This window comes from Piliocolobus tephrosceles, chromosome 8, assembly GCF_002776525.5.
Source record: "Piliocolobus tephrosceles isolate RC106 chromosome 8, ASM277652v3, whole genome shotgun sequence".
Taxonomy (NCBI): Eukaryota; Metazoa; Chordata; class Mammalia; order Primates; family Cercopithecidae; genus Piliocolobus; species Piliocolobus tephrosceles.
Window position 1 is genome coordinate 39060231 of NC_045441.1, and position 24016 is coordinate 39084246.

General features: G+C 43.3%; 1 protein-coding gene across 2 annotated transcripts in view; it reads right to left on the reverse strand.

The window, feature by feature from the left end:
- Window positions 1-24016, reverse strand: part of GRB10 (growth factor receptor bound protein 10) — a 196864-nt gene that overhangs the window by 133925 nt on the left and 38923 nt on the right. The window contains exon 3 of one of the 2 annotated variants that reach the window (XM_023232056.1): window positions 4178-4274. The exons of the other annotated variant lie outside the window; for it this stretch is intronic. Coding sequence (XP_023087824.1) covers window positions 4178-4228 — 51 coding nt within the window. The 5' untranslated portion in view covers window positions 4229-4274. The remainder of the gene's footprint in view (window positions 1-4177; window positions 4275-24016) is intronic. 2 annotated transcript variants of the gene reach the window in all.

A 24016-nucleotide genomic window follows, 5' to 3' on the forward strand; every position in this document is an offset into this window, starting at 1 on the left:
TTCAAATGATCTTCGTAACTTCCCACCTCAAGGGTTAAGAGTGGCAAGTACTATCAACACATTTCTTAAAGAAAGTGTAGTCTAATAAAATGTCCCCTAGCCAAAGGATGGTGGGTATAGTATTTAAAAATGAAAAACTGCAGAATCACTCTTTCACTAAAAATAATAATAATAACAACAACAGTGACAGACTTTGGGAATGGCATTCATTTCCAGGAACTGAGCCCAAATCAACTCTTAGAGATGATGTCATCTTTTAGCTCCTCCACGCACTGCCAAAAGATTAAGGAACCTGGGGCACCCAACAGAAAAATCCAAAGCTGTATGTGATCAGCAGATGAAGTCTCATCTGAGGACTGTTTCAAACCCAGAAAATGGGTAGGAGATGAGCTGATACAAGGAGGCCCCCTTGAGCCTCTGTCCACTCAAAAAGGTTCATTCTAGCACTCAGTGTCCCAGAAAAAATTTTTTTCTGTGAAGGGTCAAACACTACCCAACTCTGCCGATGGGGCTTGGAAGCAGCCACAGACGATACAAAAACCAACGGCCGAGTTCCAATAAAACTTTATTTTATTTTTTGAGACCGATTCTTGCTATGTCGCCCAGGCTGGAATGCAGTGGCGAGATCTTGGCTCACTGCAACGTCAACCTCCTGGGTTCAAGCGATTCTCCTGCCTCTGCTTCCTGAGTAGCTGAGATAACAGGCATGTGCCACCACGCCTGGCTAATTTTTGTATTTTCAATAGAGACGGGGTTTCCCCATGTCGGTCAAGCTGGCTCGAACTCCTGGCCTCAAGTGGTCCACCCGCTCTGCCTCCCAAAGTGCTGGGATTACAGGCGTGAGCCACCACGACCAGCCTCCAATAAAACTTTATTTGCAAAAGCAGGTTGCAGTTCATCAAGCCCTGCACTGAAAGAGCAGGTTCCCCACCTGAAGGTTCAGGGACACAGCACTGAAATGGAACCACAACACACACCTTACGGCGTCCTGGGGCTGGACAACGTGTATGCGCACTAATGCTGTTGCTCGTATCTCCACCAAAAGCCGAGGCTCTGAAGGGCGGGATGGCAAGGAGAGTTTCTAAGACAGCTCATTTCTAAGCATGATTGTTTCTAATTCAGAAATCAGGAAACTACGAAAATAAAAATACTGCTTTTGGAAATTCAGCAGTAAATTTAATCACCTCTATAAAATTCACATGCAAGTGTTTCATTTCTAATGCTCAGTTCAACTTTGTGTACAGACATTTGTAGCCAAGCGCATTTTATTTCCTATTTTGCATTTTTCTGAAAGATAATAAATGTTGCTTTTATTTACCATAACTTTTGTCATAGGTGCATAATCCCTTCTTCAAAAGCCTGGAGGCTAGACATGGTTAAGAATTCAGAGTTTTTGGGAAGGGAGAACAATAACACAGTATCCACATCAATGACCACAGATGTGCAGGGCCTAGAGGGAGCCCCATAAACCCCATCCCACTTCCGGGGCAGACCCCGTGGTCGGCAAAGCTCTGGACAGATCACACTGGACTCTGCCGCAGCATAATAAGAAACTTCTTGCTTCAGACTTTTTGATTTTAAAGTTGTAGACAATGAGCTACAGGAGCCTACTAACAGAGCCCCCCCCAAGACCAAGGCAGCCGGCCCTCTCTCTCCCATCGTCCCATTTTATTTGCTTCAGAATTAGTATCATTATTCACAGCTATCTCACTTGCCAGTTGTTCCATGTCTGTCTCCTCCACTGGGATCCAGGAGCCCCAAAGATCTGTCTGCCGAGCTCAAAGCTGGCTCCCTAGCCCAAAACATGTGCCTGGCACCTGACTGGTGCTCTATCAAGATCCAAACAATTAAAGATCACAGCCCTTGACTCAGCTTCTAAAGGATGACCAGGCGCTGGGTAATTTAGACATATTTCCTCTAATCCCCACCACAACCCGGATACCATTAACCCTTTTCTACCAAAACTTCTGTATGGAAACTGCAGTAAGGAAAGTTGTAGGATTTCTCCAAGGTCAGAGAATTATGATGTGTCACATGCTAAAGGAAAAACTTAAGTCTTAAAAGTGAAATGGGTCGTCCCCAACCTTGCCAGAACCCCTCGCCAACTGCTGCCCTCCAACAGCAGGATGATTAAATGCATACAATAATTTTGGTGCTTATATGCATATTTTAAAAATCACATCAGTGACTCACAGACTGAACCACCTATCTAACCCAAGCCACCGCTGCAAGTGAACAGCCAGAATTAGAAAATTATTTGTATGTTGAAGGTTTTAAGAATAAATTTTTCTCTATAAAACTCTGGAGATTTATCTAATTATTATTATACAATCGCAGATTGCTCAAGACTGGAACCCATTGTAAATCATCCCGTATTCTGAGAAATTCTGGAACTGTCATCTTATTTTCCAGGAACAAGGGACATATGCTGCCAAGTCTGGCTGTTACATTTTTTAAAGAGTAAGACAGTGCTTTCAAATGGCCCTGAGAGGCAGTATTTCCCCAAAGCATGACAGCACATGGCAGGGGATGCCCACCCTTCCTTCCTGGCTTCCTGGCTCCAGGAAAGCAGCCTAGGGCATCGGTGACTACAAACACCTAACAAGGCCATCAAGGGAGGAACTGACTCAGCTTGCACGTCTGCCACTTCTGTAGGGACCAGCAGGAAACTGGAAATGCCAGGAAGGGAGGGGAAGCTGACAAAACCTCTGTGCCATTATCTGGCCCTAAAAGCCTATTCTATACCCAGCCGAGGACAGCACTACTAAAGTGACCTCAGAGAGCCTTTCCCTTCGGGATGTTGTTCTTTGAGTTCACTGATTACACTCTCTTGGGACTGAGTAGGAAGCAGCAGGCAGGGGTGAGGGGTGCAGTCGGGCCCGGACAACTAGCTGACGCTAACTGGCCACACGAGAACTGGACTCGTGACCCGTGGGTGCAGCACAGAGCTATAATCAATGGGGGAAGGCAACTACAGCCTCTTAAAGAACAAGAAAACAATTATGCAGAGGCAGAGGCAGATGCCTTTTCCAGAGCTCACAAACTACACAGACCCAGGGGTCACCACCAAACTTCACAGTTCGCTAAAGTTTTAATCCTCTTTTCTGGCTTGTAACCAATTTTGGCTTTGTGTCACATTCGATGATTAGAATGAATGGTATTCCTAATCTTCAGCCTTTCTTCGAAGGTTTGCTTCACTTAGATACCAAAAAAAAAAAAAAAAAATGTTCAAAGGCATCTTTTTGCAGCCATAATGCTGTAGGCAATTTCTTATCACAGTAGCTATAAAGGGACTTCACAGACTAAGAGAGAAAATAACAAGTTCAAAGAAGTGCAAAAACCTGACCAAAGCCAGAGCATATGAAAGGACTTCCAAACCTAGGACTGCTCTAGCCGAAAAGTCACAGGCCTGGGAGAGACGGTGTAAGTACTTCCGACGACAAAAGCACGAGTAAAGATGAATCAGGACTTGCGAATTAAATCTAAAGAACCAAAGACCATCCCCTGAAAATGAATCAGTCTACACTGCCAAGTGCAACTTCAAATAAAATTTGTTTCAGAAGATGAAGGGAACTTGCAGATAAAACTGTTCTAGTAGCCCATGAAGAAGCGCCAGAGAAAGTGAAGGAACAGAAATGAACTTGTTCTCCCACAAAATTCCACCTGGGGCTCTCAGGAAAGGAAAGAGCCAATCTGTGGAGAGGACTCTCTCTAGAACACCTGTTAAGACACCAAGCCCTTTATCCTTCCCACTCCCTCATGCCATGAGCACATGACTCCAAGTGAGTGTCCCGACATCCACCATCACTGCAGAACCTGTCATCAGGAGTGTCTGGCCCAACCCAGGAGGTGAAAAACACAGTGCCTGCTTCATTCCAAACACGGAAGCCTGGATCTCAGTGGGCAACTCTGTACTACAACCAAACTCTTTTAGAAAAGGATGCACAGTCAAACAGGAATATGACCATGCTATCTTATAAGGCAAGGCAAGACACAGAAGACCGAGGCAGAAAGGGCAGTGGGTCTCTGCACCATGGGACTTGTCACCAGCCCCTGCTCCAGCGTGTCCTGGTGACCTGAGAGTGACAGAAACGATCCATGGCTGCTGGCAACATGTGTGCCCTGGCCCTCGACCAGCACCATCGGGCCAGGATCAGATATACGTGCTCGCCCATACCTGGTAGTACGGATGGTGCAAAAAGGAATCTGGGCAGCCGGCTAAAGCCATGGGTTCCTTCTGCCTTCTTCAAATTACATTTACTGCGCAGCAGCACCTGGAATAAAGACAGACTGTGAGAAGCCAAGCCAGAAAAAAAAAAAAAAATCCACTACTTATGGCTGGTTCAAGTGTGACATGTCTGAATGGGCAGCTCTTGGCCTTAGCTTGTAGGTTCAGTAAGGACACTTGCTAGGGGCGCCAGCTTTTTGCTGACATGCAGAGATGGTCCCCAACTATGGGGCCTTGAGAGGTCACCAGTGAGGTCAAAAGTCTGTAGGGTAGAAGGGTGCCCAGAGTGGTGAGGGTGACATCAGATCCTCTAAATTTAACTCACACATTCCCAGCACTCCCCTGCACTGCCTCACCCTTCTTCTCTATAGCATCTATTAACATCCTGCAAACTGCATCATGCTTTCACAAACAGGGATTCAGACAAATACTAGAGAAGTCCGGAAGGGGTTGTGTGTGTTTTCGGGGCCAGGACCACAGAACATCTGAGTGAACACTAGCTCCACCAGCCATAGAACAAGTCAGAATTCTCAGTGGACATTCAACCCAACAAACTCATTACACACTCTCCCCTGCAGGCCACGGCACCTAGTACCGAATAAAATGAGGGATATTAATTCTAACAATCAGAATAACAACAGCAAAAATCAAGACAAGACCCTGTTATGGGATGAACTGTATCCTCCCAAAGTTCCTAAGCTGCAGCCCTAACCCCTAGTACCTCAGAATGTGACTGCATTTGGAAATAGGGTCTTTAAACAGGTCATTAAGTTAAAATGAGATGATCAGGGTGGGCCCTAATCCAATACAAGCAATGTTTTTATAAGAAGAGAATATTAGAACACAGACTTGTACAGGGAGAAGACCATGTCAGGACACCTTGAGAAAATGAACATCTGCCATCTGCAAGCCAAGGAGACAGGCCTCAGGAGAAACCAAATCAGCCGATACCTTGATCATGGACTTCCAGTATCCAGGACTGACAGAAAAGGATTTCTGCTGCTTAAGTCCCCTTGCCCCCTCCCCAGTCTGTGGCACTTTGTTACGACAGTCTTACTGAACTAACACAAACCCAAAATATAAAATCACTACGAAATTCTCATCACAGCGAAAAGGAACAGAAGCATCCCAGATCTGTAAAATTTACTACCAACCATGTTCTCTGCAAGAGTTTCTCTAGAATCCCCCAAATCACCAAAGAATGGTCCCAGAACACTTTGCTGGGGCTGAAAGGAACCGGTCGAGAGCAGTGGAAGTACTGGCATGATGAAGGCAGCACGTCCACGACCTGGGGACCATTTTTTTTTTTCCAGGGGGAAAAAAAAAAACTGGAAGAGAAAGAACAAAAAAACAAAAGAAAAAGCCATCCTAAAATTCATATGGCTTCTCAAGGGACCTGAACAGCCAAAACAATCTTGAAAAAGAACAACACAGAGAACTTACACTTCCTGATTTCAAAACTTACTAACGGCTGGGCATGGTGGCTCATGCCTGTAAACCTAGCACTTGGGAGACCGAAGCGGGTGGATCACTTGAGGTCAAGAGTTCGAAATCAGCCTGGCCAACATGGCGAAACCTCATCTCTACTAAAACTACAAAAATAAGCCAGGTGTGGTGGTATGCGCCTGTAATCCTGGCTACCTGGGAGCCTGACGCAGGAGAATTGCTTGAACCTGGGAGGTGGAGGTTGCAGTGAGCCAGAGATTGCGCCACTGTACTCCAACCTGGGCAACAGAGCCAGACTTCATCTCATAAAACAAAACAAACAACAATAACAAAAAAACTTACTACCAGGCTACAGTGATCAAAACAGTCTGGTAGTAACATAAGAACTAACATACACCAAAGGAATAAAACAGAGAACCCAGAAATAAATTTTCACATATATGATCAACTGATTTTCAATAAGGATGCCAAGACCGTTTGCTGAGGAAAAGACAGTCTTCTCAACAAATGAATGGTTCTGGAGGCTGACTGTGGTGGCTCACGCCTATAATCCCCACACTTTGGGAGGCAGAGACAGGTGGATTGCTTGAGCCCAGGAGTTTGAGAACAGCCTGAACAACATGGTGAAACACTGCCTCTAAAAAAATTAGCCAGGTATGGTCATGTGCACTGTAGTCCCAGCTAATTGGGAGGCTGAGGCAGGAGGATCAATTAAGCCAGGGATTGAGGAGGCAGTGAGCCGTGGTAACGCCACTACACTCCAATCAGGGCAACAGTGAGACTGTTTCAAATAAAATAAAATAACAAAATTTTTTTAAACAATCCTAGGAAAATTGGACATCAGCATGCAACAAAATGAAGCTGGACTCTAAACTTACACCACAAGCAAAAAGTAACTCAAAATGTATGAAAGACCTAAACGTAAGAGCTAAAACTATAAAACTCTTAGAAGTAAAGACAGGGAAAAATCTTGAAGACATTAAATATGACAATGATTTTTCAGATATGACACCAAAGGTGCAGGCAAAAGAAAAAATAAACTGGGCTTCACCAAAATTCAAAATGTTTGTGCATCAAAGGACGCTATCAAAAGACTGTAAAGATGACACATAGAATGGGAAAAAATACTTAGAAAGCATTTATCTGATAAGGGATTAAAACCCAGAATATATAAATGATATGGTTTGGCTCTGTCCCCACCCAAATCTCATGTTGAACTACAATCCCCAGCGTTGGAGATGGGGCCTGATGGGAGGTGACTGGATCACGGGGGTCGTTTTTAATGGCGTAACGCCATCCCCCTAGTGCTATCTCATGATAAAGTTCTCATGGGATCTGACTGTTTAAAAAAGTGTATAGTACCTCCCTCTTCACTCTTCCTCCTGCTCCAGCCACTTAAGATGAGCCTCCTTCCCCTTCCACCATGAGTCTAAGTTCCCTGAGGCCTCCCCAGCCATGCTTCCTGTACAGCCTGTGGAACTGTGAGTCAATTAAACCCTCTTCTTTATAAGTTACCTAGTCTCAGGTAATTCTTTATAGCCATATAAGAACAGACCAGGCCGGGGGTGGTGGCTCACAGCTGTAATCCCAACTCTTTGGGAGGCCGAGGCAGGTGGATCACCTGAGGTCAGGAGTTCAAGACCAGCCTGGCCAACATGGTGAAACCCCATCTCTACTAAATATATAAAAATTAGCCAGGCATGGAGGCGGGCACCTGTAATCCCAGCTACTCAGGAGGCTGAAGCAGGATAATCGCTTGAACCCAGAGGCGGAGGGTGCAGTGATCCAAGATCATGCCATTGTACTCCAGCCTGGGCGACAAGAGCAAAACTCAATCTCAAAAAAAAAAAAAAAAAAAGAAAACAGACAACTACAATAAAGAATGCCTACAACTCAACAACAAAAACCATAAGCAACCTAATTTAAACCGGCATAAAGGGCTTGAACAGACATTTCTCCAAAGAAGATATACAAATGGCTATAAAGCACATGAAAAGGTCCTCAACATCATCAGTCATTGTGGAAATGCAAATCAGAACTGCAACAAGATACCACCTGACACCCATTAGGATGACTGATATAAAAAATAATAACCACAAGTATTGGTGAGGATGTGGAGAAACTGGAACCCTTGAGCACTGCTGGTAGGAATGCAAAACAGTGTTGCTGTGGTTGAAAATAATACGGTGATTCCTCAAAAATATTAAACATAGAATTAACATATGATCCACTTCTAAGCATATAATAGCAACTCCACTTCTAAGCATATAATACAAACTAATCAAAAGCAGAGGCTCAGGTACTTCTACACCCATGTTCATAGCAGCATTATTCACAATAGCCAAAAAGTGGAAGCAACCCAAGTGTCTACTGAATTAATGGATAATTCATCAATAGACAAACAAAATGTGGTATATACATACCTGGAATGTTAAGGGACACGGTCTCCCTCTGTCACTCAGGCTGGAGAACAGTGGTTTGATCAAAGCTCACTGCAGCTGCAAATTCACGGGCTCAAGCAATCTTTAGTCTCCCAGGCAGCTGGGACTTATGGAACTAGAGGAGTTCACCACCATGCCCAGATAAAAAGCTCACTTCTGAACATCCTACAGTTATACAACTGCATAATCTACTGTGGTACTATAAAGAGTTCAGATTCTAAATCATCAGCTGATTTATCAAAATATGTGATTCATATTCATGGATAACGAGGAATAGTTTTATAAGCCAGTAGATAGCAGCTTTATGTCTATAATAACTAATGACTTTCTCATTAACTGTTGTCAGATGATTAAGAAATTGTGTCAATATCTGTTGTCTTTTTGCTTCCCTTGATTAAAAGGGCCTACTAATAAGTTTGGCTTGCTGTGTTAGTTTCACATTGTCCTTTTAATGTCGAAGGTTAAACCCTCCTTTGCAAGATTACTATTATAAATAATGGATTAAAATCTGTTTATTTTAATTAATGAAAATTTAAATAATCTTCATGATAAAGCTTAAACTTCTTTATTAGACTATAGTTCAGAAAAATCGTTCAGGCAGAGTCAAAAGTTTACTCATTCTAAAGTCAACATTTTTCTTAACAATGCCAATATTTACACTTCTGGATCCAGCAGCTGAAGTTGAAGGTCTTTGTTTTTCTGATTATATGGGTTGTTTTTTGTTTTTCCACGTTTGGGCAACTTGTACTAGTTAAATTAAAACGATACAATTGTCATAAACTTGAAAAATGTTGCACCCAATAACACTTTCTCTGAAAAGTACATTGGGTGTTCCCAACTGAATTCTACAGTCTGGCAGACTGTAGATGATACTCTTAAGCCCTCACCTCACAGTTAATTGCAAATTATGTTTACGTTGATTTAAACCGTAGAGCGTTTAGAGCGTTTACCCTCCCATCTGAAAAGACAGTCAAATGGACATCTTCTAACGCAATGCCAGTAAGCAGGTGACCAAATGACACATCCGTGACCAATCCATGCTCACCCTGTCTATCCCGCATGGCACGTGGCTTATCACACATGGCAACGTGCTAAGTGCATGCTAAGAACCCATACAATCCACTCTCATATTTCCTTTTCTGTTCTATTGTATTTATTAAAAACGCTTTTCATGACCTACTAACTTGATTTCCAGACCTGATAACAGGTTGAAACCCACAGTTTGAAAATAGGGCAGGGCTGTGTTTGGGCTTGTGGTCAACATCGGGGTCACCAACTTCAGTTGGAGAGCCTGAAAGGCACCAGTACAGCAGGGACCAGGGCTGCAAAACAACTCCCGAACTAACTTAGGCAAACAATTCCAGGAATCTAGAAAGCAGAACAGACTGGGTGAGCAGACCGGGAAAACAAGCCCTACCCCTACCCTACCCCTACCCTGCCAAGCCCCTGATAAACGTCATCAGTGTTTCAAAATGTAACCGCCCTACCCCTACCCTACCCCTACCCTGCAAGCCCCTGATAAACGTCACCAGTGTTTCAAAGTGTAACCGAAATACCAGAAATGGCGGGAACCGATCATAATCAGCCAAATCACCTTGTTCAAATGTCAGCCAATCCTAAGTCTGATGTGTACAAAATCCCCTATGACTCTGTACCTGTTTACCCCTGACTATAAAAATGCTGTCTGGAGCCCAGTTAAGGAACTTTCCCGCTCGTCTCATGACTAGTGGGGAAGTTCCAGGTTCGAACCTGTAATAAAAGATCCTTGCCGCTTGGCTTTGACTCCGGACTCTGGTGGTCTTCTCTGGGGAATAAGCGGTCTGGGCATAACAGGCCCACTCCCTCACGTCCCCTCCCACGCCTGCCTCTTCACACCCAAGTGCTGCCCAGGGCACAGAAAGGCTGGTGCACTGGCCTTGCCCTTTCTATTCTCTCTTCACCCCTCAGTCCTCACTCCTCTCCTCCCTGGCTCTGGAGAGCCAGAGACGTTTCCAGCAAACACCACAGCTCTTATGCCACCTCTTCCTGTGACTCCCTCTCTTAGAAAACACAGCTCATCTGCTTAAAGGAACCTAGCCAGCCCAGGAACTGCATGAGGCTGGAGGGAAAGTCATGTGACTGCGCCACACGAATCCTTTCTTTTGTTATTTAGCCACACATCCAAAATGCGCATTTAACACTACTAGAACATTCTACTGCATTCCTTAGGAAATCTACATTGAACCTGTGTTTCAGACTTTCTCCTCTCTCCCCCAGAATGCTGGCGCCCATTTGCAAGACACTCAGATGACAGTCACGTCTGCCACACCTGACCCATTCAAGTGGCACACCATTCTAGCTCATCGCCCTGGTGTATCTTCTCCATGGCAACAACCACTTCCTGACAGCTTCACTTTTGAGACAGTCACAGACCCCATGTTGTTCAAGAACTCAGTCTTGTTCCCTGCTATACCCAGAACAGTACATAGTAAGAGGGACCCAAGAAAGATTTGCTGACTAATAAGGGTAAGTTGTATAATTAATGATGATCAGGTTAAATAATAAAATTCAATTTAAAATTTAAAATTTTAGAAAGACGTTTTGAATCTTAAATCATCATAGAGTTGTTTTTTAAAAGCCATAAAAGCCAGAGGATCCTACTCTTTATTAAGAAAAATATAATTGAATAACGTTCATGGTATATTAAAATAATCACATGTACAATGGAAAACAATATTTACATTCTAAGCCATAATAAAAACATAAAAAGAAACTAATAATTCTTTAAACATAAAAGAGAAAATAGATGAAGACACCTTCATTCAAAACCCAAACAATTTGCAACAGAAGAGAGAAGATATAGCAGTAAATGTCATCCAATTCTCCTTTTCAAAATAATAGTCAAAACTATTCTGATGAAAAAAAAAAAAAATACCCAAGGCAAATAGAAAAGCTTTAAAAAGGGAGCTAGAAAAGAAAAAGACAGAATGGGCAGATATAAAAACCAAACACAATGCAAAAAAAATAAAAGCAATGGTAGCAATGATAGCCCAGTGTCACCTGAGGCAAAGAAATAATAATCCAAATACTAAAAAGCACTGATAAAAGCATAATTGATAATGAATAAAAATAGTAGTAGGCCTTTATCCTCCAAACAGCAAAATATCAAAATACATAGATCTAAAATTAGAAGCAAGTTTAATAAAAAGTTTACACTTCGATAAAAAGCTTACATGAAAAACAAAAACTATGCGACTCTCAAGGAGAAAACGAGGAAAACTAGTTGTTGCAGATGTCCTATATAATAAACACACAGGTTTACTACATAGGACATAGAAATAAAATTGAAATAATGGGTAATGAGAAGGCATTAATTGATATTTATGAAAAACAGGCATTTGCAAATATTTATAAACATTTGTAAAAATTATTATTTTTTAAAAATACTAAACCACAAAAAAAAGTAGTGCATTTTACAAAAGTGCAAAGCTCTCTGGAGTTACAGAACACACGGCCCCAGTGAAAAACCTGTTACACGCTGCCTCCTCCCAGCCTGCATGCAGCTACAGACAGGACTCCAAATGTCCAGCACTGAGACAGGGACCATAGGCCAGTGTGCCAAGGGGATCCATGCTACAGCCAAATACAAGAAAACCAGAAATTAGTAACATGTGCTAAAAAAAAAAAAAAAAAACTAAGGCACTTGAAAATTAAAAACAAGCTCTGGCCTAAATAAATGGTTCAAGGAGGAAATAAAGATACAATACAGTCCTAGACAATTAGGACAATGCACACCCCCATGTGTCAAGACAAACAAGGTGAAGCAAGACAAATAAAAGAAGAAAAACTCATACCATGAGACACTTGCAACTTTTATAAAGACAAAATAAATGAACACCAACCCATTCATCTTGAACCAGAAAGAGGGAAATACAGTCAAAAACAAATCGGAAAGCAAAGCATGACAAAATTTATTAAAATCCAAGAAATATAATAAACGACAAATCTCTTAAATGTATAGTCAAGAAAAACATACAAAATTTTGAACAATGAAATACAATGATTTTTAATCATACAGTAATTGTATGCGCACCAGTAAAGACACAAATTTTGAACATTACTGAAATGTTAATTTTTACAAAAAAAAGCACATACCCAAATCAGAACCAACTAAAGTAAAAACACTTAAAATATAAACAGTGAAGATGAAATTGAGTAAAACCCAAACTCCACCCAGCTACCAATATAAAGAAAGTGAATGGACTTGGATGGAAGGACAAATCAATGACCATAATTTGTCAAGGGAAGGAAAGAAAGATTCTGAAGCACCAGTTAATAGCAGGCATTTGGCTCAGGGCTTTTTATGTATTTGTCTATGTGTAAACACACACACACACACACACACAGCATCCATTCCCACTGATCACAACAGGAAAATGAAGTGCTGAGATGAAGGCCCAAAGGCTGGTGATGGGACTCAATGTCCCACCAGTCCCATCACCAGTCCTAGGGTTTTCAAATGATTCCCAAATGATGGTCCCTGGACATACAGCGTGGGCATCACCCGGGGGCTTGTTAACACACAAATTCTGGAGCCCAGACCCTGACCTACTAAACCAGAAACTCAGTGGAGGGGGTGGGGTCCCATAACATGTGTTTCCGCAAGTCCCTGGGTGATTCTACTGCTGACCTAGTCCCAACTACTGGACTGCACATTACATCACTAGGGGGAGAGGGGAAGACTCCGCATGCCCAGGCTGCATCCCAGACCAAGGAAAATGAATCTCAGGATGGGGAGGGGTGGGGGACAATACTGTTATAAGCTCCTCAGGTGTTTCCAAAGATAAGCACCACGACTCATCTCTTTTCTTTAAATTACTGTTCATTTCTATGATGTTTGCAGGGGGAAAATATCGGGAAAAAATTGAGTAACGCTTTGAAGAATCATATCCCACTTCCTGGGGGCTGGGAAGGGGGAACCTGCTGCTACTACGCTGCTTGAAGTAAAAACTATACTTGGTTCCTCAAAATGCCCTAACTGAATCCTAAGTACTAGATCCCTAACTAAAAGCTGTGCCTGTTCTGCTTCCTGTCTTAAAAAAAAAAAAAAAAAACAAAAAAAACTCTTGGGTTTTTGGTCTATGCAAATACGAAGAAGGCCTTTTAGAACACCAATTTCCGCTTTTCTTCCACAATGCATTGATGGCAGAAGGGGGAGAAGGCACAGATTCAAGAGCTATTTTAATTATCTGAAGCAAAGTGTGACCTCATTGTTTCCAACTGCACATTATTAGGTACAAGGGTCTATATGTGACCCTAGGTATGAGGATGACCTTTGATTTTTTATTCTCAGCAGTTTGAAAAAGACTTGTGTGGCATATTCTATTCAAGCATCTACAGTTCCTTCCACTTCAGTAGTCTGGTCAGCCTCCCGACAGAAAAGAGTAGATTTTTTAAAACAATACATGATCTTGAATCTGTTTCAATGGCTTTGAAATGGTAGGGACGTGGATGCAGCTGGAAACCATCATTCTTAGCAAACTATCACAAGAACAGAAAACCAAACACCGCATGTTCTCACTCATAGGTGGGAACTGAACAATGACATCACTTGTACTCGGGAAGGGGAACATCACACATCGGGGCCTATCATGGAGGTCCCCCTGATGTGTGATGGGGGGAGGGATTGCATTGGGAGTTATACCTGATATAAATGACGAATTGATGGGTGCTGACGAGTTGATGGGTGCAGCACACCAACATGGCACAAGTATACATATGTAACAAACCTGCACGTTATGCACATGTACCCTAGAACTTAAAGTATAATAATAAAATAAAAATAAAATAAAATAAAAAGAAACTTAAAACTGGCAAATAAAAAAATATTATAACTATTTAAAAAATAAATAAATAAAACTAAAAATGAGGGGTCAGAAAAAAAAAAAAAAAAAAAGCTCTAATGCTTAGCCAGAAGTTTTAAAAATATTTTGTGACTATCATAATTGTTACTTGTTTGACATGGCCCTTTCTAAACACTTGTAAGTACTTTGCTAACCACATAAATTAACAAGTCTTCTGATCTTTATAATGCCTCTTTATCAGAGAGCAGAAGTATGTATGTATGTGTGTCTGTATATTGTGCTGGCATCCCATCATATAAAAATGAAATTAAATAAAGTTTTAATGGCATTTCTGAAAAAAAAAAAAGAAATGTAAGTGTGGGTCAGAGCATGCAGCTCTGCTAAGCACAGTGCCACCTTACGGTGGCCACATCCCTACTGTCATTTGTGGGAAGCATCAAGTCCCTTCAACCAACAAACCTGTGCAGAGACACTAGCACCATCCCCACTCAACCGATGAGAAAGAATCCAGGTAACTTGGCCAGCAGTCACTCCTGCTGCACAGCTGCATAGTTAATATTGAGATCTGTTCTCCGCAAATCCAGAGTCCGAGTCCTGAAGGACAGCACAGAACCCCAACAGCGAGATCCTACTCAGGAGAACCAGGAGAGGCCGACACCAGAAACTAATTTTCACTTCTAGGCACCCTCACCACTAGCATCGGTGTCTGAGAGAAGGTCTTCCCTTTTGCCGTGCTGTGGTCCACACACAGACACGAAGGCCCAGGGCAGGACTGTTAATGCAGTGATCCAAATGATTTGAGACCCAGAAAGTCAAGAGAAAACCTGAGCAAAGGTAACCACAGAAAAGAGCCTAGGCTATCCACAGGCAGAAGGTCCTCGAATCCCTCCACCCTAAAAGCCTCACCAGAGGAAAACACCAGTCTTTTAGCCCTGAAAAGAGGAGGGGTGATGAAGGCCACCCCCACATGCAGCCTTCTCAAGCCGCATTCACCGAGAGTGGATACCCCTGCTCTGTGGTAGGCGTACGAAGAGAAGAGGAACTCACGTGCGCAAAGAAGTCTAGATACACTGTGGAACAGGTCAGAGTACTGCCTCAATCGTACAGATTAGGATGCAGGCGCTGCAACACCACGACCACAGGACCTCATGGAAAAGAAAAGAAACCACATGGAACCATCACAGGCCAGCAGGCTGGAGTCAAAGAAAAGGACAGCAGGGAGGGAGCAGTATCAGGTGCTACAGAGATCAAAGCATCCTATCTTTATGCACCCCGAGAAAATTGCTGTGGAGAAGGATGGGGAGAGAAGAATAAACATTACACAGCTGAGCTGAGGTAAGAGTTGGAGCACCAACACCCCATGCAGTTAAAAGTTCATGTATACGATTTTACTCCCCAAAAACTTTCCTATTAATGACCTACTGCTGACCAGAAGCTTTATCAATAACATGAAGTCATTAACACACATTTTGTATGTCATATATGTATTATATACTGTATTCTTATAATAAAGTAAGCTCTTTGGGAGCACTTCCAGCTTCACTAGTATGGGTCCCCTGTTTTATTCAAAGTTTACGGTATTGCATTAAACATGAAAAATACACAAGACTGACGAGAGGTGACTTTTTAATGCAACGAGCAATTTACTGGGAAGGGAGCTTCTCACATGGAGATGATTAGCATCACATGGCATTTTAAGTGTATACTTGCAACATTTGAGCTCACAGCAACAGTGGAATTATCACAGTAGCACAGTAATTATTTCATGACTATGAAATTAAGTGCAGCATGTACTACAGTTAATTCTATGCAGTGATGATTTCACACTGCACCTTCATGGTTTTTTTCACATTTCTGTCAACAAATGGCTCCATGTATGGTCTGTGTTTTTGTAAGTTTTGACAAACTTTAACTTTTTTATAACGGATTTGTATATATTTTACAGTAACAGCCGAGTCTTCTACATATATTTTATGCATTCATGACATAGCCTTTTCTTAATTTTTTTTTTGGTATTTCTAGGCTATGCTGTAAGATTTTTCAAACTGTTGCAAATCTCCAAAAAATTTTCTAGTAATTACTGAAAAAAACTCCACATATAAATAGACTCACACAGTTCAAATCCATGTTGCTCAAGGGTCAACTGTAATTTTAAATTTGCAATGCATATTACCTAAATGTAGATTTAAAATTGAGTTCCTTTTAAAAGAACTTATTTTTCTCTGATATATTAATATTTTTCTCAATTTATTAAAGATCTGTTTCTACCTTTGGAATCCTTGATACTTGAATTTTACAAATTCTTACAAATTACTGAACACCTTTGGCTATCTTCCAAGGAATAGATCTTTGTACATTTAAACTATAAAAAGAGAAACAAAAATTAAGAGACCAAATCAATTAAGACAAAGAGGAGAACGATTACCATGACAACACATTACCAACTATATCCCCCACTGGTCCGGAAGCACCGTCTTCCTTTGGGAATAGATAAAGCCAATAGGAAGGAAAAGCAAAACCACTCAGATGTGTCTTTGCTACCTAAAAATACTGAATTTCACAACTGTTGGGAAAACAGCTAGAACTTTATCCGAAAAATAAAAGATGCTCTATAAAACAGCCCTTGGATTTAAACACTTTATAAACTAAATGCGCTCCAAAGTCATTCCAATCAACACTAGATAGTAAACCACTTTTCCCTATAATAAAACCCAAATAACTCATAGAAGACGTCTTTTCACCTAAAGAAAACTTTTTAAAGGCCTCAAAAAATTAATCACACTTTCTAGACGCTAAAGTAGTTAATCACACTTTCTAGACGCTAAGGTAAGCTCTCTGGCTAAATCAGGAAATACTGAAGATAGTGGCATCAGATCTTAACCTCATTCTTTTGGCAAATCTTGAACAAGGCCTGTGATTCGCTCTCTTCCCAATCAGGCCCCAGAGTCCAGTATCTGAGCTGTAAGGACGCTGTCCTGGGTGCCGCTGAGAGTGGAACGTGGCAGTGTGAAACCATCCAAGTTTCAGAGGGAGCCTGGTTTCTTCCAAGGAAGAGATAAGCTGTACAGATGGTTCCCAACTTGACAATGGTTCAACCCAGGATTTTTCATCTTTATGATGGGTTGATGAGGATGTAACCCCATTTTTAGTTGAGAATCTCCTTACAACTTACCACTGGGTTATAGTTTCTACTGAAGGCTTGTCGATTCTGCACCATCAAAAAGCCAAAAACACAAACCATTATTCGATCAAAAAATTAAAATTAAAATTAAAAGAGTCAAACCATCATTAAATCAGGCACCATCTACTGTGTTGCCACCGCTGAATGCATTTGCAACTTAACGACATTTGTGTCTTATGATGGGTGTTTCAGAACGGAACCCTGTAAACCGAGGGGCGATCTATTTTCTGTTATACCTAAGACTGGGACTCTAATGAAACAAGGGTGGAGTGGGCACCCTCTGGTGACACTGCCAGACCTAGGAACTGTGTGGACTCCTGTGAGGGCCTTTTCTCAGTAGCACCAAAGAAGATAATGGCAATCACCAAAAACACTACCTGCAGACCCTCCCTGCTGTGCTGCAAATCTTCATTCACCCTCAGCTACTCACTTTCTCCACAAAAGAGGCTTTCTGTCTACTGCCCTAAACCTCCCGCCCCCACCCTTTCCAGTGCAGCATCCCCAAACCCCTTCCTGCAGAACACCCATATCACTTCAGGGCCTGCACACCACCCAGTCTCTGCCCTCCGGGCCTCCAGTCCCCAAGGCTCCCCTGGCCTGTCTCTGCGTGAGCCATTCTGTGCTCTCGCCTCCATTCATGACCTCTTCCTGCCCATGTCCTCCCTCCCTTGGGCCCATGAACATTTCTGTGCATTTCCACTTCAGGAGGGAAGGAAGGGAGGGAGCAAAGGGACGTTTCTCTTAACCATGTCCTCCACTAGCTCTAGCCTTTTCTCTCTCTGCATCCCTCTGCAAGTGTTGACAAAGCATGTTTGAAACCCACTGCCTCCCACCCCTCGAATCAGCAGTCTCTCCAAAGCCCCAGTTTCTGCAGCAAAATTCTCTCGAAACTTATTTGAAGCATTAAGACTTTCCCTCATGGTCTCTTCTCACTCTCACCCTCATGGTCGCTGTTGGTGGGTACTACAATGAGGAAGCCAGGCTAAGGAGAGACACACGACTCATCCCTGAGCCACGAGCCCAGACACAGTAGTTGAACTTGGCCTGGGGCTGGGATTCCTGCTTTTGAGGAGGAAACCCGCAAAGCACAGCCGGTCCCCACCGTTCCCTCCAAATCCATAAACCAGAAGGCTCTTACAGTCAAACAAGTTCAGGTTTTCTATGAAGTCAAACGTTTTCCTTTCTTCCAGTGCTTCTTTGAGCCTTTAATCTAGCAAGGCAGCTCTCAAGAGGAAAAGTGGGGTGAAGCATTTTCAAAGATGGTTTTACCCTCTCTCCAACCCTTTGGGATTTTTCTCCCTCCACCCTCCTTCTCCATTTCACCCCCAGAGCTGACTGGGCGGGCACCCACCACACTCACTGTGAGGGCTCTGCTCCAATGCTGAGAAATGGCATGCAAGCATGCAGCAGGGCAGCTCCATGGGACCCCAGCTTCTCTGCTGAAAATAGGCTGCCTGGGAGGAGAGAAGCTGAGAAACCAGTTAGCAGAATTCTGCACCTAGACCCTGGTGGTTGCTCATGGGAGAAGCGGTGTATTCTGAATCTAGCAGGTGGGAGGCATGGAAGAAAAGCGAAGTGGAGACCTCTGGCCTGGCCAAGTAGAAGGAGGGCATCTCCAGGCACTGAGATGGGAAAGGTGTGGGAGATGATGAATGGGCAGGATGCATGTGCGCAGGTGGGAAATTCTAGAAGGCAGGACGCATGCACAGGTGGGATTCCAGAAGGCAGGAAGCATGGATGCAGGTAGGAAATCACAGAAGGCAGGACACATGCGTGGAGGTGGTAAATTCTAGAAGGCAGGACGCATGCATGCAGGTGGAAAATTCCAGAGGTCAGGATTGTTCTCATCCCCGCCTGCTGATGCTGGTGACACTGTTATTTCAGGATGGGGAGGGAGTAGATCTGCTCTAACAACTGAATGTAATCACTCACCCGTCCCCCATCTTTAACGGGGTCCTGTGGATTCGGATTAATTAAGAGAGCCCTAGGTACCGGTTTTCCTCCTCTCTGCCTAGCACCCTGGAGGAGGCCCCACGGCCCATGACGGAGCAGCCATGTACTGGTGTTAGAGGTGGACATCAGATAGGGCACACCTGCCTGCACCCTGCCTGCTGCAGGTCAAGTACCACGCAGATGGACACGAGTGGGCACAACAGCCAGGGAGGGCAACACGGCAGATGTGAGAGTTGAGCTCGGGACAGTGGTGGAAATTAGGAGTGGAGAAAGGAGGTAGGAGAAACAGCATAACAAAACCAGAGGCGAAGGCACACAGAACAGGCTGGGAGAATGCAGAGAAAATCAGGGTACCAAGGATGGGGTCGGGGGTAAAAACAAGGCTTTGTGTAACATTTATGACGGGCCAGGTTCTCAGCTAAGCACTGACTTCCATTTTCCTTCTCATTCTTCCTAACAGTGTCGCTGAGGAGGAGCCTGGGGCTCAGGAATGTAAGCAACCCCAGTGTTTAGCTGCTGCGGTGGGGACTGAGGCCTTTGGACCGCATAGTGCCCTGGGAATAGAGACCAGTTGGGGTAAAGGCCAATGATATCCATCTTGACCACAAAGATTCTGAAGTAAAACAATCAAGTTTCATAGAGAGAGTGAGACCCACATGTGCAAAATGTAACTCCTCTAATCCTCAAAACAGGGAAAAGCTACCAGGACATTTGTTTCCAAAAGGCCATAAGAAATCAGAACCTCTACTTTACAAAGAGGTGCTACATTAACAGACATATTAAATAAAAACTCTTGTTCTCTCACCTATAAAAGGGTGGAATGGGTCTAGACTCTACAATCTACAGGATGCCAAAATTTGTCAAACTCAAATAGTCTGGATGTTTACAAACACATCAGTCACTTTTATATAAAATGATTTTTTTTTTTTTTTTTTTTGAGATGGAGTTTCACTCTGTCATCCAGGCTGGAGAGCAGTGGTGCGACCTTGGCTAACTGCAACCTCCACCTCCCAGGTTCAAGCGATTCTCCTGCCTCAGCCTCCAGAGTAGCTGGGATTATAGGCACTGACCACCATGCCCAGCTAATTTTTGAATTTTTAGTAGAAACAGGGTTTCATCATGTTGGCCAGGCTGATCTCAAACACCTGACCTCAGGTGATCCACCCACCTCGGCCTCCCAAAGTGCTGGGATTACAGACATGAGTCACCATGCCTGGCCAAAATTTAGATTGTTATAAAATTCTTTAATGTATAATTATGAAATAGAATTTTAAATAATTTTGCTTTGATAAAAACAGATTTTTTTTCTACTGTTTTTTTTCTACTCTGGCCACACTCATCCTATATCACCAGAGCTTCTATAAATCATCTCCAGGAGTTTTTCTTAGAAACTTTGTATAATTTGCAGAATTTGTCACTTTCAAAGCATTTTTCTTCCATTGGTTCTAAACACTGCAATAACTAGGTAATCATCATCTAATGCAATCATCTACATCAATCATGCCCACTCTGGACCCCTAGTCATCAGCTCGTTGGTCTACGAAGTAATCCATCAAAATAACCATTAACAGTACAAAGAGAGGGCACCTTTGAAATGTTACCCTCTTCTGTCCTCCATCCCGTCTTCAGGCCTACAGCTCTATTACTTCTGAAAGCATGAAATGCTTTAAATGTAGGTATTCAAGCAGAGTTTGTACTTCTTATCATAAATCTCATCGCATGTTATTACATTCCTCCATCTTCCTTTAATTGAAACTGTAACTTAAAAAAAATTAATCTTCTTTTCAACTTAGGACAGACTGTAACAGCCTGTTGATCCTGCTACTCCCTTGGTGAGACTGCTGCCAGGCTGGCCCCACTCTCTCGGGTGGGGGCAAAGAAAAAAGGAGAACCTATTTCATGAAGACAGTTGGAATGTCTGGCCTGCAGATTGTCTACAGAAGCACAGAGAAGCCCTCCGGCAGCTCTCCGTGGGAAAACACCCTAAAACCAGCTCCCTCTCAACCTCAGGAACTGAATTCTCTTGGGAGCTGCCAAGGCAGCAAGTTCTTTGTAAATTTTACCTTCTTTTTTTAATCATAAATTTCAAGGATGACCATAAGCAACATCTTGGTCGACTCTGCTCTCACCACTCATATATAAAACCTTTCTGAAAAGTTGAGTTAACTTCAAATGCTGGACAAAGACCAAAATAAATAAAATGAAAGGGGCTTTCCTGTACCGTTTCTTGTCTTCCACCTAAGCAGGTGCTCACACGGAAGAGATATCCAACGGCTGCCATTCTCCCTCCATTTCAGGGCAATCCTGTTCAATAGAAGCTCCAATGATCACAGCACATGATGAGCCTGCCCAGAGTCTCTCTTAGGGCAAGACAAGTAGAAGTGCTAGGGAACGCAGTCCCACCATTCTAACCAACCGCAGAGAGAACCACATAGATGAATATCACGCTTAGGTTTCCCACGCCCACCCCCATCTGTGAAGTCAAACAGCCTGTTGTCAATACCAGAAGAGACAAGTTTGTACATCACAAAATATACGCAAGTCCCCAGTCTAATTATGCCAGCCACTTTAGAAGGAGAGCAAAGATAGCAGACACTCAGGGCAACAAATTACCCTAGGTCTCAGCATTAAGCCTGCACTCATCTCCTGGGTCCCAAAATAACTCACCACTGGTCAGAAGGATGGATGGGCCCTTCCAAATCACAGCCTGGGCTGTCTGAGGACAGCTCTCCCAGGAATCATCTCTACCCACCTATGACGAGAATGGAGTCAACAAATAAGGGTACCCTCTGAGGGTCCACAGTGGCTTGCTTGGCCCCCAAGCCTGCAAATCAGACTCGTCAAGAATTAATGAAGGCAGTGACCCACGGGGACCGAGAGCTCGCTGACCTACGAGACAGGCGCCACGCCCCGGCCTTGGCTTGCCTTGGACACTGCCCTCCTGACCACTCCTACCCCTCTGTATCAGGCCAGAGCTCAGACTCCAGGCAGACCCACAGCCATGTCCAAACCAGATGCCCAGGACCTCAGCAGGAAGAAATCCAATCCAGAAAGAAAGAAAAAAGGAAGGACACTGCTTTCCTAGAAGCCTAGAAAGAGGTTCAGATACAGAGAGAAAGCAATCTACAGAAGCTGTGTCTGAAACAGCAAAACCCTGGAAACAAGCCAAATGTCCGTCAAGAAGTGGATGAATGAGCCAACTGGGATGCATCTATACAATGGAACACTACTCAGCATTAAAAAGGAGTGAACTATTGATAAACGAATCTCAAAATAAATAGCCAGAGGCCAGATAAAATAAATTGATTCCTTTATGCAACACTCTAGGAAATGCAAGCAATCTATACTGAGAGAAAACAGATCAGTGAAAGGGTGGGAAAGAAGAACAGAAAGGGGCACCGGGAAGTGTGGGAAGTGATGAATATTTTCATTACCTTGGTTACTTGATGATGGTTTCACATATGTCAAAATGCATCCATTTGCACATTTTAAATATGTGCAGTTTATTCTGCTCAATGTATTATATCTGAATTGAGCTGGTTAAAGAAAAGAATGAAAACAATTTGGGGGCAGGAGGATATCAAGGAATTTGGTGTGACCAAGAACAAGTGGAGTGATTCTCCTTATTTGTGGTACAGTTAAGGGCTTTAAAGTCACCTCAAACACTGAATTACTGAATGGTGAGTCTTTGGCTCTAGGGGAAATACAGAGTTAGGTTTCTATGAGCTGATCACATTTTCAACAACCAATCAATACGTAACCTCGTTTTATGTGTTTCTGTTTAAAGACACTTTACTTAAATAAACTGTTGAGATATCTCGCTGGTTGATCAAGGATGCCAAGGGGCATGAATGACACCTGACCCAAGCTTCCCGGCGCAATCCAGTGAGGAGAAGTTCATACAAAACCACAGAGTCAGGGGTGTGCAGGTTAAGTGCCCCAAGTGAGGCAGAAACAAGACAATAAGAACTCCACAGAAGAATGTGAGAGGGCTCTTTTTTGCGAAGGACAGTGAAGCAAAGTTATTGGGGGGGAAAAATAAGGGGCTACAAAAATAGAAAAGAATAAATAGAACCAGGGAGGCTCACGTTACAGAAGCCAAAAGTTGAGAGGATGTCAAAAAAGGAAGGCTGAGGCAACATCAAGGTACATAAGAGTTTCTGAAAGAACTTTCCTTCGGGAAAAGCTATGGGACCTTGAGGAGCAAAACGGTTGTGTGGCACAACTGTAGAAGTTTCCTGCCCTTGGAAAGAGAAAGGTGAAAGGCATACCATTCTTGGTTAGTTTCTGAAAGTTTTTTAGTTCAAACTCTCCTATAAATGGGAAAGAACCATGCATCGGAGCATGTGGGCAGAGAAATGGTCTCTACCCTTAGCCAAGCTCTATGTCGCTAAGGTAGATTGGTGTCATGATAATGAGCCCTCCCCTGACTGCATCCCAAGGGTAAGCAAGGCCATGAGAGTTGCCCTCCTGTGTGAGTAAGAGCCCAGCAAGAGCTGTACCATCACAGCTGGGCCGGTCTCCAAGGGCCGTGAGCAGGAGGCAGAGCTCTTTCCTTGAGGCCGAGCCCCGCAAGGCAGAAGCTGCTGCATGCACACTGAGTTTGGGGATGTGATGCTTTGAACCCCAGGAAACCCTTAAAACTTCTCCCATGAGAACAAGACAAGTAACCAAAAATGGGGACAGAGGAAAGCTAAGCTATGGTCCCCCAGGAATCACAGGAATGAGGGAAATACTCGGAGGTCTCTTTGGGCCCAAGAGCTAATGAATAGACACTGAGACCATTAGGACCATTTGCATATTTCTGCCTCTCCCTCCTTGACCCCAAAACAAACAGGGCTGGCTTTTAGAGGCAGTGAGCAGTGAAGAATGGTGGGAGGGGTGCCCTGAGGGCCCAGCTGATTCTCCCAAGTCTAGTGCCAAG